General features: G+C 32.9%; 1 protein-coding gene across 1 annotated transcript in view; it reads right to left on the bottom strand.

The window, feature by feature from the left end:
• Positions 1-1,774: 1,774 nt before the first annotated feature.
• Positions 1,775-15,357, bottom strand: part of LOC308633556 (uncharacterized protein C8orf34 homolog) — a 404,696-nt gene continuing 391,113 nt past the window's right edge. The window contains 2 exon segments of the mRNA XM_081266403.1: positions 1,775-2,130; positions 4,431-4,487. Of these exon segments, the coding sequence (XP_081122529.1) occupies positions 2,123-2,130; positions 4,431-4,487 (65 nt within the window). The 3' untranslated portion in view covers positions 1,775-2,122.

Raw genomic sequence — 15,357 nt, forward strand, 5'->3', positions numbered from 1 at the left:
GAGAGAGATTCCTAGTTAGTATAGATAATGAAGAGTCTCCCTTTCACCAAATTTTAGTGCCCTCTGAGCCCTTTTCTCTATTAGGCCTCATGTCTCTGACTGTAAAACCTGCCTACTGTCCACACAAGTGAATTCATCCACCCCTGCCCCTCAAGTCTTGAACAAATAAATAGGAATCTAGGTTATAGCAGCATGAGGTTGCATCCCCAGGGACGAATGAGTTCAATTCTGTTAAGTTTCTGCCTAAGAAAGCTCAAGGACGCCAACAAAATTTACTGTTCTTTCTAGCAAGCATGTCTCCCAGTCCCTGAGGGAGAATGGAAATTGATCTTCGATAAGCACTAATGAGCAACCTAGGTAAATTCCACATGAACTAACCCCTTTGCCTTTGCACACTTTTTATAAATATCCACTTCCCTGTTTCTGCTCAAATCCCCAATATTCCCCCTCTCTACTCCCTCATTCTTACCTTAAAAGGCTTACTATTACTCTGCACAAATTGAAGTTGAGTTCAGCTCACACTGGACCATCTTCCCTATTACAATAGTTGGTTCCTGATTAAGATCTGTCCTTACTGCTTTAATTAGGGTCTGGTTTTGTTTCTCTTTGACAGCATCCTTGGCAAAATATATTCTATCATCTGACATCCTGGTGGATCTGATTCTTGAAGTTCATGTAGCACTTAATGGGATGAGAATCTTCAGAAAAAGGTCCATGGACAAGAGGAGGATCAAACCCACCATGTGATTGTTGGAGAAAAATACCTTAAACAAAGGTATTAGGGATGATATGTTTTAACAGAAGAGTACTTCTTAATGGGGGGAGGGAGTGGATAGGATCAAAGTATATTATTTGCATGTAAGAATATGCCACAATGAAGCCAGTTATTCTGTATAGTTAAAATCCACTAATAAAAATAATATTTCCAATGAACATAGTCCCTCAATTGAACATTTTTGAAGAAATATTCTTCACAGTAAGAATTTTTAAATAAGGAGGTTCTGATCCCTTAAACACATATTGCCTTCCATTTTTCTGCTCAAAAATTTACTGTTGTCTAAGTTTTACATTTGTTTCTACTTAAAAAAAAAACTTTCAGGGAAATTGGTTTCTTGAGTTTCTATACACAAGAAAAAGTTAATATAAGAAAATTTATTGTATTATTTGTAATAGATGTTATTTATATTTAGGAATATGACTCAATTCATACAATCAGAATTCTCTTTTTTTAAATTCGTTAGCCATGTTCTGGCCTTTAACATGTGATAGCTATTCAGATAGTTTTATAACAATGCAACCTTATTGCCTTAAAGGTCCAGAAAGCAAATTTGGTTTGAGACAAGTAAGATAAAACAGACAGTAGACATACTAAATTAATTTACTTAGATCCATTCATTCAGCATCAATGCATATCACATTCCAAAAGCAAGTATACAAATTTAAAATGAATAGTAATTCAATAATAATAATGCAAAATTGCAAAAATTCTCAAACAATTTCCATTGCATGTGCCTTGATAGCATGCATTTCATCCGGTATTGATTTGCTTTATTGAGTTAACATCAATTATTTTTTCTGATGGGAAAATAAAAATGGAAGGAGCAGTAGTGGGGAATGCACCTCTTATACTGCCGCACTCGACACGTACAGCCGGTGATGACACCAGCTACCTCCCACACAGATCTAAATAACACATCTTGGCACATTTGGGTAAGTACAATGTTTATTAATCTAAAAAATGAGAAGATATTATAAAAATAGAAGAAGTAGAAAACCTTAGACAAGTTAAAATACAGAAAAAATTTAAGCAAAGTTATTTGAATCAGGCAATATTTAATATATCAAATATTAATAACTATGTATAAAGTAATCTAAACCCAGGACACTAACCATGTCAACAGGTAGCAGGTATCCTGACCACCCCCAGATTCCTTTGCCGGGATTAGTGTTCTCTGATTACACACATGGGCACCCCCTGGTTATAATAGTATTGTTTATTATTGATATTATAAAAATAACCATTCTGTAAATGATTACACATACTAAATAAATTGGGACTATACATAAGAATTTGAATAATTGGAATTTCTTTAAGGACCACTTGTAACTTCTTCTGCTTGTTTCACAGACCTGTAGAGGAGAAATGAAATTAAAAAGAATGTATTTAAGACTAAGTCAGTAGTGCAACATATTAAAAAGAAAGCTTGGGATCTTAATGATTTCCTCTACTCAGTACAAACATTTACAAAGACATTGACATTAGAGTATTACCTCTATTAACCATAATTTTCTTTCAGTATGTAAACTTCTGGTACACGTATAAAATCCTAATTAGATGAGGGTGGCAAGGGAAAGTATCCATTTCTTTAGAATGTTTGATGCTCTTTTTCTGCTTTGTCATAGTTATGTTTTATATTTCTGATTCACCAATTAGACCTTAAAACATTTATGAAGAAAACTATCAATCTCCAAATTACCCACAAGTCTTGAAAGAATACTTTGCATATGGCAGTTTGTTAAAAAAAAATATTATCTAGCAGAGGAGAGTGAGCAAAGTAAGGAAGAAAGGAAAAAGAAAATGGGACTGTTTTTGCATTTTTCCCTATCTGGAATGAATTATTACACCAACCAATCCCACTGAACTCCTTTTATCTGAATCCTTTACCATTACTACTGAAGGTAGAATTCTCTGCTGCATGCACTTATCTCACCCAAATGACTGTCACCATAATCATCAGCATTTTGTGTAAATAATTGTTCATTATATGTCTTCTTCACAATTTAATAAATTTCCATGAGAACCACAAAAGGTGCCGTGTCGCCCATGATGGTGATGTGCTATTCTCTGGCATGGTGCTGGATGGGGGTGGCAGGCTTTTATTAAATGTAATCACAACAATGATTGACAGTTCTTGGATTGAAGAACAGTGTGCCCATTTATCACACAAAGAACACTTGAAAGACTGAAGAAAGGACCTTATAATGGTGTACCTACAGTGATGCAAGTATTGTCTACAACCCCAAAAGATAGAACCATGAAGAAGATGGCTATAATGATTCAGATTCTGGAGCAAAATAAGATAGTAATTTATTTTAGAACAATTTGAACATATTTTACAACTTAAGCATTAAAGTTTAATATGAAAATAGTATTGATGATCAAAGGACTATTATCATACCACACAGAGACAACCATAGATGGCATTTTGTCTGTAACCATCCAGACACTAACCTGAATTGTAAATTTATGATGTGTTTGTTTCTATTTACCATGTAGAACCAAAAATGAGTTATATTTAATACTTTGTCTTATGATTTGCCTTTTTAATAAAAAATATTGGGAAATGTTTCCCAATATTTTTATTTAAAAGGCACATATATATCTAATATATATGTTAATATCAGATTAAGTATATATATGTATGTATATATCCAACTATTGTATATTTCATCCTTCCTATTGGAACAGAGTTTTCCATCATATAGATTGGTATAATTTTTTCAATCAACTATCTGTTTTTTTTTTTTTGTTATCAGTTTCCCTTTTTATTTGCTTTTCATGTTTTATTGTGAAATTTTTCCCATGTTTTATAGTAAAACTTTTTTCATGTTTTACTAAAAATTACATGGCAATGAATATACTATGATTCTGAAAGCTAAATCCTGATGCATTGCAGAAATTATTTCTGTAGGTGATTCCTAATACAGACTGAATGGGCTACTGATCATCTAGTGAATAACAAAGATAAATGAGCATTAAGGGAGATAATGAAGTCCCCGTTACTCAAAGGTTCATGTGGAGTCTGGATGACCATTTGGTAGGTGTACTGAGAGAAGAGACCAGCGTGGGATTAGGAGAGGAGCAGATGATTCGAAAGTTCTTTCCAGCTTTTACATTCTGTGGTCCTATTACATGTGGAGAAGAGACACTGCTGATTCTATATCCAGTTCATAGGTCGCTTCGTGTCCATGGATGTGACACTGCTCTGAGATGCTGTGACTCTAGGAGATGCTTAATGGTGACAGAGTTCACAATCTGCACAGTCGGAGGGATATGTATTTCAGCTCAACTCTATCTAAAATGTATTTTCCTGTTAAAGAGAAGGGATTTAAAATCCCCATCCCATCATCACAGCATAGGAGACTATGGACTAAATGAGGACATGAGACCTACACAGCGGGTGCGCGCGCGCGCACGCGCGCGCGCGCGAGAGAGAGAGAGAGAGAGAGAGAGAGAGAGAGAGAGAGAGAGAAGGGGGGGGGAGGGAGAGGGAGAGAGAGAGGAAGGAAGATTATGCAGGGTCCTTGGCACAAAATCTTTTCCCATTAAGTCAATAGGAGAATGGTTTTTAAAAATATGAACTTTGAGCAGTTGTAGATAGCACCCACAATTACCTGACATTGATATTAAGTGCCCTGAACAAACATACCAGAGTAGACCAGGGTAGGACAAGAAGAGCATGGAACACAAAGAAGATCAGCAGAACCTGCACAATGAAAGAAAAAAAGAGTAACATGCCAGACCAGGATAAAATATGTTTCAAACAAAATTCCCTGCCGGTTTCACAAATTCCTAGTGATAGCTCATTAAAATTAATATCAGGACTTCTCTTACCATATGTAAGGAACTGCAATTACAATTAACTCTTTAATAGCATGTATGTTCTCATTCAAAAATTCTGTCATTTTCAATTTAAATTTTTATCGATTTTTGAAATAAATAGAGTGTTTTTGTTACAGATGTGTACTGTGGGAAGACATCCTCTAAGTTGCATCCATGATTCTGACACCCAGCTTGGGTTTTGCAGGAAAGCCAGGCACCCCAACACAGCTTATTTAATACTGGATGTCTACACATTCCATATTGTGATATCATAAAATTTATAAATTCTACCATTATCATGATGCTATATGATTTACATGAGATAGTGTATATATACACACACGTACACCATATTTATAATGCTGTGTGTATAATATTACATGCTGAACTTAATTCCTTTTAATGCAGTCTTGCAGCAGAAGAACATTCAGGAAAGGAGGCTACTTTGAAGGAAGGGAAAAGCAGCGCTTAGAGGATAATGTGGCATGAATATTCTAGTTCAAAAGAAGTGGCAAATTAAGGGTAACAGCAGACAAACTAAGAAGATCAAAGAGATAAGCAATTTCAAATGTTCAAAAATTAATTCTAGATACACTAGAACATAGATATTAAAATAGATGGTCTACAAACAAATAGTTAATTAGTCAAAGAATTTTAGACAACAACTTACTACATCTGCTTTTTTGGAGAATCAAACTATACAAAAGTGTATTAAAAACTCCTAGAAAGTCCTAGTAATAAAAAAAAATCTATTTAACCTGATTGTCACCAAAATTATTTGATTTGGTAAAAGATTTTCATATAAAACTCATTTTCAGAAATTCTGTAAAGCTTCTGTTGATGATCGCAGCTTCAACTAGAGTAAGATTTGATTTAGTCTGTTGTTTCATACTTATCATAATAAAGCTCTTCCTTGGATATTGACTTGGCGGTGAGGGCATCCAGCCTGATAATGAATCCCTGTTTTGAAGTAGGTCTCCCTGCACTGGTGGTAGCCCTTTCCTTCTCACATGCATAAGGATGTAATAAATGAAGCAGCTTTAGAAGGAGATAAACAAGTAAGAGAGTAGTGTCAGGTTTGGAAATACAGATTAGAACACTCAATTTTTTTTTTTCTTAAGGATTATGTTATAGGAACGGTTTCCACTGTTTTTCTGTGAAAAACAGAAATCAACTATGACAATTAATCACAAATGTGTGTGTAGGGATTGAGGTAAATCCTATGTTAATGCATCACGGTCATTGCCATCCTGATGGAACTACCACTACTCTAGAGCAATAGCAGGTTAAATATACGACATATCACTGAACATATCCTGTTTTGTAGTGTGTGTTGGTAAACCCCTTATTATGTGCATGTGTGTATATTTGTAGATGTTATGGCCTCCCTGAGTAATCAGGAGACAAAGATGAAGACTCAGGCTCAACAAATCTGAACTGAATTTAATCATTTATTAAATATTTACTAAGTAAAGAGCCAATGCATAAATATCTATGAAATAAATATTTGTTAAACACTTACAATATGAAATAGGAATACTAAAACTGAATTTTTCTTAATAGATTGATTCTTAAATAGTTACAAGCAATGTATAAACTAAAAGCCTTATATAAGTAGTAGAAACATTAATACTCATTTTAAATGTTAACAAATGGGTAATCCTCCATGTCCCAATATGAAGGAGAAAGTCACATATAATTTATGTTTCAGAATAAAAAGAAAAGCTATGCTTTTGGTCTGAAAAAATGTTTAATTATACTAACGATGATATACAGTTCTGTGATATTTAGTCAACATTTCAAAACAAGTCATTTTGAAGAAACTTGGCAGCGTGCTTTGAACAGTTGTTCTACTTTTAATAGCTTACTATGGGATTGAAAACATGCTTAATGTAATTACTAAACGCTATTTATTTTATTATGTCAAAATTTTAATTTTTATGTTTATCATATAGGCCTCCCTTAATTTTCTGGATGATTTTGCTTGTAGATAGTAATTTGGAACACAGTGTAAATATAACTAAATCAAGTTGAAGTTTCTATTAAAAGCAGATTTCCTATCCAAATGTATCACTGCTTCAGTTTCTTTCTATGCTGCTCTTCCTTTTTCTCTTGTTTTGAGTGTTTTCTTTATGATACATACTCTTTCAGTACCCAGTAAAATAATTCCTCCCTTGATGCTACCTATAAACACATCCCTTCCACCCATATATTTTTAGTTTTTAGAGATGTAATAAAATTTCAGAGTAGACCATAGGAACTTATTAGGTGGAATATAAATGGTATCTACTGTGTATTCTTGGGAAAGAATATTTAACAAATCACACTTTATAAAATCAGAGTAATAGTACCTACACCAGGTGCATAACAAAAACATTTAATAAATACCAATCTTCTTCTATTGTCTCCTCCTTTAAATATTCATATAATTTTACAAAAAAAAATCTTAATTTATGAGACAATGACATTTTAATTACTAATATATCCTCCAAATAGATTTTGTGATTTTATTTTAGACTTGGTGACAATTTTCCCAATTTATTACTAAATTAGGCTTCTATTAGAATATATGCTAACTATTCTTTCAGTTAGGAAGATTTATTATGCCATACTTTTGCAGTCCCATGCTTAGACCTTTCATTCTATCTTCATAAGATTTGGGTCTACTTTTTCTTCTATTAGGTGTAAGGTCTCTGGTCTAATGACTAAGTCCTTGATCAACTTAGAGTGGAGTTTTGTGCCAGTTGAGAGATAGGGTTTTAATTTCATTTAGCTATATATGGTTTCCAGTTTTCCCAGCACCATTTGTTGAAGAGGCTATATTTTCTCCAATGTATGTTTTTGGCTCCTTTGTTTAATGTGAGATAACTGTATTTATGTGGGTTTGTCTCTATGTCTTCTATTCTGCACCACTGGTCTATGTACCAAATCATGTTTTTGTGCCAAAATCATGCCATTTTTGTTACTATTGTTCTGTAGTATAGTTGAAGATCTGGTATTATGATGACACCTGTTTCACTTTTCTTGCTAAGGATTGCTTTGGTTATTCTGGGTCTCTCACTTTTCCAAGTGAATTTCATGACTGCTTTTTCTATTTCTATGAAGAACAATATTTGGAATTTTAAAAGAAATTGCATTGAATGTGTGTAGTGCTTTTGGTAGTATGACCATTTTGACAATATTAATTCTGCCTATCCAAGAACATGGTACATTTTTTCATCCTTTAAGGTCTTGTTCTGTAGTTTTCATTGTAGAGGTCTTTCACCCCTTTTGATAGATTGATTCCTAGTTGTTGTTGTTGTTTATGAGGCTATTGTGAATGAAGTAGTTTTCCTAATTTCTCTTTCATTTGATTTATCACTGATATACAGGAATGCAATGATTTATGGGTATTAATTTTATATCCTGCTACTTTACTGAATTCATATATGAGTTTTTTGGTAAAATTTTTTGGGTCTCCTTAGTATAGAATTGTGTTGTCATCAAATAGGGATAGTTTGATTTCTTCTTTTAATTTCAATCTTCTGTCTAATTGCTAAGGCTAGAGTTTCAAGGGCAGCATTGAATAGAAGTTGTGAAAGTTATCTTGTTCCAGTTTTGGGGGGGGTGGTGCTTTCAATTTTTATCCATTTAGAATGATGTCCGCCTTGGGTTTCACATATATAGCTTTTACAATGATGAAATACGTTCCTACTATCCCTATTTTTTCTAGTGTTTTGAACATGGAGAGATGCTATATTTTGTCAAATGCTTTTTCTGAATATATTGAGATAATTATATGATTCTTGTTTTTAAGTCTATTTATGTGATGAATTATGTTTATTGATATCCGTATGTTGAAACAACCTTGCATCTCTGAGATCATGATCTTGATCACGCTATGCTATATTTTAATATGTTTTTGTATGTGATTTGCCAGAACTTTATTGATAATTTTTACATCTATGTTCATCAGGGATATTGGTCTAAAGTTTTTTTTTTTTTTCCTTAATGTGCCTTTGTCTGATTTTGGGATTACAGTGATACTAGCTTCATACAATGAGTTTGGAAGGGTTTCCTCCTTTTCTATTTCATAGAATAATTTAAGGAATATTGGTGTCAATACTTCTTTGAATATCTGGTAGAACTCTGCTGAGAATCTGTCTTGTCCTATGGTTGGCTTTTGATGGCATCTTCTATTTCATTGCTTGAAATTGATCTATCTAAATTGTGTATGTCCTCCTGATTCAACTTGGGTAAGTCATAAGTCTCTAAAAATTTGTTGATGTTTTCAGGATTTTATATTTTATTGGAGTATAAATTTTCAAAATAGGTCCTGCTTATCATCTGTATTTCAGTAGTGTCAAGATATTTCTTTTTTCATCATGAATATTAGTAAATTGAGTTTCCTCTCTCTTTTTCTTCATTAGTATGGCCAAGAGTTTATAAGTTCTATTTATTTTCTCAAAGAATCAACTTTTTTTTTGTTGATTTTTTGAATTGTTTCTTTTGTTTCAATTTCATTGATTTCAATTTTGAGTTTAATTATTTCCTGTCTTCTACTGCTTTGGGTGTTGATTTGCTCTTTTTCTAGGGCTTTGGGATATAATGTTAGGATATTTATTTGTAGATTTTCTTTCTTTTTTGGGGGGAGATGGGGGGAGGGCACCGGGGATTGAACACAGGGGCACTCAACCACTAAGCCACATCCCTAGCCAAATTTTGTATTTTTATTTAGAGACAGGGTCTCACTGAGTTGACTTGTCCCTCACCGTTGCTGAGGGACAATGAACTTTCCCCTTAGAACTGTCTTCATAGTATCCCAGAGATTTTGATATGTTGTTTCACTATTGTCATTTACCTCTAAGTATTTTTTTTATTTCATCCCCGATCCATTCATCATTCAATTGTGTATTATTTATTCTCCAGGTGTTAGCATAGCTTCTATTTTTTTATTTTATCATTGATTTCTAATTTCATTCCATTATGATCTGACAGAAGGCAGAGTTGCTAAGAGTTGCTTTGTGGCCTAAGATATGGGCTATTTCTGAGAAGGATCCACGTGCTGCTGAGAAAAAAAAAAAAAGTGTGTTTTCAAACATTGATGGACAGAATACTCTACATATGTCTGTTAAGTCTAAATTATTGATTGTATTATTTAGTTCTATAGTTTATTTAGTTCTTGTTTGGAAGATATTTATAGTAGTGAGAAAGGTGAGCTTAAGTCACCCAGTATTATTGTGTTGTGGTTGATTTGATTCTTGGAATTGAGAAGGGATTGTTTGATGTACATAGATGCGCCATTTGGGGGGCATGAATATTTATGATTGCTATCTCTTGTTGATGTATGATTCCCTTAAGCAATGTGAGATGTCTTTCTTTGTCCCTTCTGATCAATTTTGGTTGAAATCCACTTTATCTGATATGAGGATGGAAACCCCTGCTTGTTTACAGAGTCCATATTATTGACATGTTTTTTCTTATCCTTTCACCTTCAGTATGTGGATGTCTTTGCCTATGAAATAAGTTTCTTGGAGACAGCACATTGTTGTGCACTGTTTTTTAATCCAATATGCCACTCTGTCTTTTGATTGATGAGTTTAGGCCACTTACATTCAAAGTTATTATCGAGATAGGATTTGCATTCCCAGTCCTTTTGGTTTATTTCTTGTTTTTAATTAGAATTAGTTTCTCCTTTGATTGACAGTTCCTTCAGTGTAGTTGTTCTTTGTTGGTTTTCACTTTGATTTTCATTTCTTCTTCATGAAATGTTTTGCTGAGAATGTTCTGTAGTGCAGGCTTTCTAGTTGTGAATTCTTTTTAACTTTTGCTTAATCATATATTTTTTTGCTTCATTTTCAAATCTGAAGCTTAATTTTCCTGAGTATAGTATTCTAGGTTAGCATCCATTTTCTTTCAGAGTTTGATACACATTATTCGAAGCCCTCTTGGCTTTGAAGATGGTCAGTTGAGAAATCAAATGAGATTCAAATTGGTTTCTGCCTAAACATAATCTGAGGTTTTTCTCTGGCAGCCTTTAAAATTCTAGCACTCTGTATGTTAGGCATTTTTATAATAATGTTACTTGGTGTAGGTCTGTTGTAATTTTATATATTTAGGCTCCTTCATGCCTCTAGTATTTGATTTTCCATTTCATTCTTTAGGTTTGGGAAATTTTCTGATATAATTTCATTGAAGAGATTTTGCATTCCTTTGCTTTGTATCTCCCCACCTTCACATATCTCAATAAAACTTAAATTTGTTTTTTTTTAAATGTTATACCATATTTCTTGGAAGTTCTGTTAATGGTTTCTTAACATATTTTTTAACATCTTTTCTCCATAAATGGCTTTGTTTTCAAGACTAAAAGTAATCTGTCCTGAAGTTCTGTCTTTCAAGTGGTCTAATATGTTGGTCATGCTTTCCATTGAATTTTTGTTTATTGATTCGTTCGTTTTTAGGGTTTCTGCTTGATTTCTTTTCAGAATCTCTATCACTTTATTGAAGTGATCTTTCACCTCCTGTATTTTCTGATTTCACTCCTTACATAATCCTTTACCTTGTAGATGAGTTTGTGTACATTCTAAACTCTTTCTCTGAATTTTCCTCCACTCTGGTATCAATGGATTCTATTGCTGGAGCATCTTGATTTGTTTGGGACAATTTGTTCCCTTGTTTTGTCATGTTGTTGTGTGTCTACTCATCTAACAGCATGGATCTGAGGCAGTACAGTTTCTATCCTGTAGATTTATAGTTTCCCTGAAGGTTTCCAGTACCCCTCCATTAAGAGGGAGATAAATAATAGCATTCTATCTTCATATACCCTTTCTATTGTACCTACACAAGTAGTTTCCTCAGACACATGTCTTATCTTCAGAATACTATTTCTTGCCAGATCCAAATAACACATATTCAACTAGCTCTTTTGAGACTATGCCAGTCAGCTTTTATACTAGTTCAAATAAAAGGAAATTATAGCAGCTGCTGGAGAGAATAGTCTATACATTGATTTTTGTTGTTGTTATTGTTTTGTTGTCGTGAGTAAGTAAGTCTTCAGACTAAACTAGGAGGAAAAAGGATAAACAAGTTGGGATCCACAATGGTAAGGATGTAGAAGTACCAATTAGAAGCATGAAAAGTTACTTTGAATTCTTATATCCTGGGAGAATACCTAAAAGTATTTTATAAGATGACCATAGATGCAATGAGAAAATTAAAGACAATATCTAAATTTTTTAAAAGTACTAAAATCTAAAAATGAACTACATAAAAATGACAAAACAAAAAATACAATAACACAAATTCACAAATCAACATATAGTTAAAAAGAGAAATAATAAAGAAGTTTAATCAAGATACCCAGAATTTTACAGTCATAAATGAACAGATGGAAAAAAAAGGGATGTGAAGAGATGCATTTTACATGAAGTTAAATGTCTTAATATATGTATAACTGGAGGCTATGATAATTTTAAAATGTAACACCCAATTTTTTTTTAAATTTCTTCCAAGTGGTGGAATTGCATGCACTGACCTTTAATCTGTTATTGGTGCCACTTGATCAACAAATGGCATAAACAATACTGTGAGTTTCCAAGTTCAAGTTTCAACAAATGCAGGATTTTCTACTTTCTGTCTTTTGAGACACTCATTCTTATAATTCTTCTATAACAACATGAAAAGCCCAAATAGTTCATGGAGAAGTGAATAAGCAAAGATCCACCATCGGAGAAATCGAAGTCTTTGGTCTTTTACCATGAATGGACTTTTAGCCAACAACTAAAACTTACTTATACATGTAAGTTAACCATGTTGTAAGTATATCCTCAAAACCAATTATACTACTCTAGCTCACACTTCATGAAAAATTTACAAACCTTCCTTGCTAAGCCATGCTTAAATTACAGATATGTGAACTAAATAAATGATTTTTGTTTAAACCCCTAAGGTTTGGGGCGATTAGTTATGTAGCAATAGTTGAATGGAAGAGAAGGCAAATAAATGAAGAGAAATAAACGGGAGTTAGGAGAATGAGAGAGAATAAGGGAACAATCCAAAGCTACCAAAAATATTAAAGCTAATCACCCAACCTCAATACAAAGAACTTAATGTTAAATAAACTGAGCTTAGTCATAGTTAGGCTCATCACAGTAAAGCTACAAAAATAAAAGATGACTTGAAAATCTCAAAAGTATTTGAAGAAGTAACTGTAATCTGACAATTGATTTCTCAAGATGATGGACTATCTTGAAATTGCGAAAATTACCAAAAAAAAAACTTTCTTAATATTTATACTCCATGAACACATCCTTCAAGAATAAAGAAGAAATAAATAAATGCTCAACAAACATAATTTACCACCTGTAATTACAAACTAAGAAAAAAAATTAATTGGGGTTCTTTAGGCAAAAAGAAAGGAAATCCAAATTCAGTCTTAAGAGATACAGGGAAAGCATGAGTAGCAACAAATAGAATAAAACATAAACAAAGATTGGCAATTGTTATTACAAGAATAATAAAGCCTTGTGGTGTTTAAAATATACAGAGAATTTAAATGCATGCCAGCATTTGTGTACAACTCAGAATAGAGATATAGAAGTTAAAATGTTTTAAGGGAAAAACACAAAAGGTCAATTAACATGAGACTTGTTAAGTAAATAGTACAACCTAATATCTCAAGAATTGAGAATGAAAGAATGTTTAAAATGTGTATAACCTTTAAGGTAATAGAGAATAAATGAATAATCATAAAAAGATAATCCAATGAAGGAGGCAGGTGGTAACACAGCTTAGAGGGGGAAATGAGGTATAAACTCAGATGGTAAATTTAAACCCAACCTTCTATGATTTGGATGTTAAATGTCACCTATTAACCCATATGCTAAAGGATTAATCCCCAGGGTAGCACTATAAGGAGGTGATGGAACTTTTATAGGTGGGACCTGGTGGGAGAAGGTCCTTATGTCACTGAAGGCATACCATGAAGTAGACTGTAGGACCCTGGTCTCCTCCTTTTTCCTCTCTTTTGCTGCTTGGCTAGGAGATGAGTGGTTTCACTCTGTCACAGGAACCCACCCTGATGTGATGCTACCTTGCCACAAGCCCAAAAGCAATGTGGCCAATTCATCATGAAGTGGAACCTCCAAAACTGTGAGCCAAAATGAATCTTTCTTTTTATAAGTGGATTATCTCAGGTATTTTGTAATAGTGATGGAAAACTAACACATTAACATTAACAATACTTAAGTCGCATAAATTCATAAATGAGTTAAATTTTAATATATGTTACAATTGATTTTTAAAATAATCTAATTAGACATTGTTTTGAAGAAATGTGTCTGATATATGTGAATATAGAAATTCTGAAAAGTTAGAGAATGGAAAAACCTACTACATAAACACCAATCAAAAGAAAACTGTCATAATAATGTCACATAATGTGCAATTTAATGAGAACTAATTGTAAGGGATAAGAAAGAATATTTCATAATGATCAATGTTCCAATTAATCATGAAGATATATTTCTAAATTTGTATAAGGCTAATAACATAACTTCAAATTTTAAAAAACACAAATTAACATAACTACAAAGAAAAATAGTCAAATGCATAATCACAATAGAAGGTTTTAACATTCATCTCTTGGTGATGAATAGAACAATACTCTCCAAAATATTTAGTAAGCAAATGGAACACTTAACACAATCATCCAAATCCACATCATAGATATATAAAGAAAACTATACCCAACAACAGAATATAAGTTGCTTTTTGTTTGTTTGCTTGTTTCAAGAATTGGGTGCTTCAAAACAGTTGTCCAAAACTAATCATAAACTGATTATCAAGGAAGTCTTAACACACTTCAGATAATTTAAACCATGTAGGCAGAGCTTGTTCTACAAACAAAATAAATGCAGGATAGAAGGCGGGGGAAATGAACTAGAGAAAACATTTAAACTTTAAGCCCAAATATCAGAAATGAAGAAAGATAGAGAATCAGATAGGCAAGCATCTGTCTTAAGCTACTATTTCCCTGCCCAATATACTCTTTGTTTTCAAAACCCAGCTCTCTGCCACATTGGGTTCAGGTTCATGATTTATATCAATGAAACGTCCAAGACCTCTACTTCTATGTAGGTTTTGCCAATAAGGAGCCCCACAAGATAGAAGGAAAGGAAAAGGGTAAATTCCCAGATATTTGTTCTGCTGGGTTCCTTCCCTCATCTTAATCTGCTTTGTCTCAATTATACTGTTATATTAGGTTCATGTACAAATAAGTAACAAAAAAATCCCACCATTATGTGTGCAATTATAATGCACCAATAAAAAAATGTGGCAAATATCTAGTTTGTCTCTCAGTTGAAGATTAATGTTGAAGTTTATTAGACAAATTATCTCAAACATGACCCCATTTTTTTCCACCCTCTATGTGGCTTTAATATATTAGCTGGTAAAAAATAGTATTGTACTTCCTCAACAATACCTCTAAGAGTCTTGTATTTGATTTGATTCATAAAAGCATATTCTGTAGTACCTAAGCAATAATTTTTACCCAAGAGACTATAAGAAGTACAAAACTGGCAAGAACAAGTATAGGTCCTCAAGAATATTTTAAGTAAAGTTAAAAGATGAACATATATGAACCAATTTCAAGTTTGAAGACAGAAAATTTCATTCTTAATTGTGAAGTTTCAATACATCTGGTTTTAAATGAGAAAAATGGCTTCATAAAGCTGAGCGAAATGGATTTGTAATGGAGTCAAAGAGAATGTTTA

Source organism: Spermophilus citellus, assembly GCF_964194105.1.
Source record: "Spermophilus citellus genome assembly, chromosome: 14".
Lineage (NCBI taxonomy): Eukaryota > Metazoa > Chordata > Mammalia > Rodentia > Sciuridae > Spermophilus > Spermophilus citellus.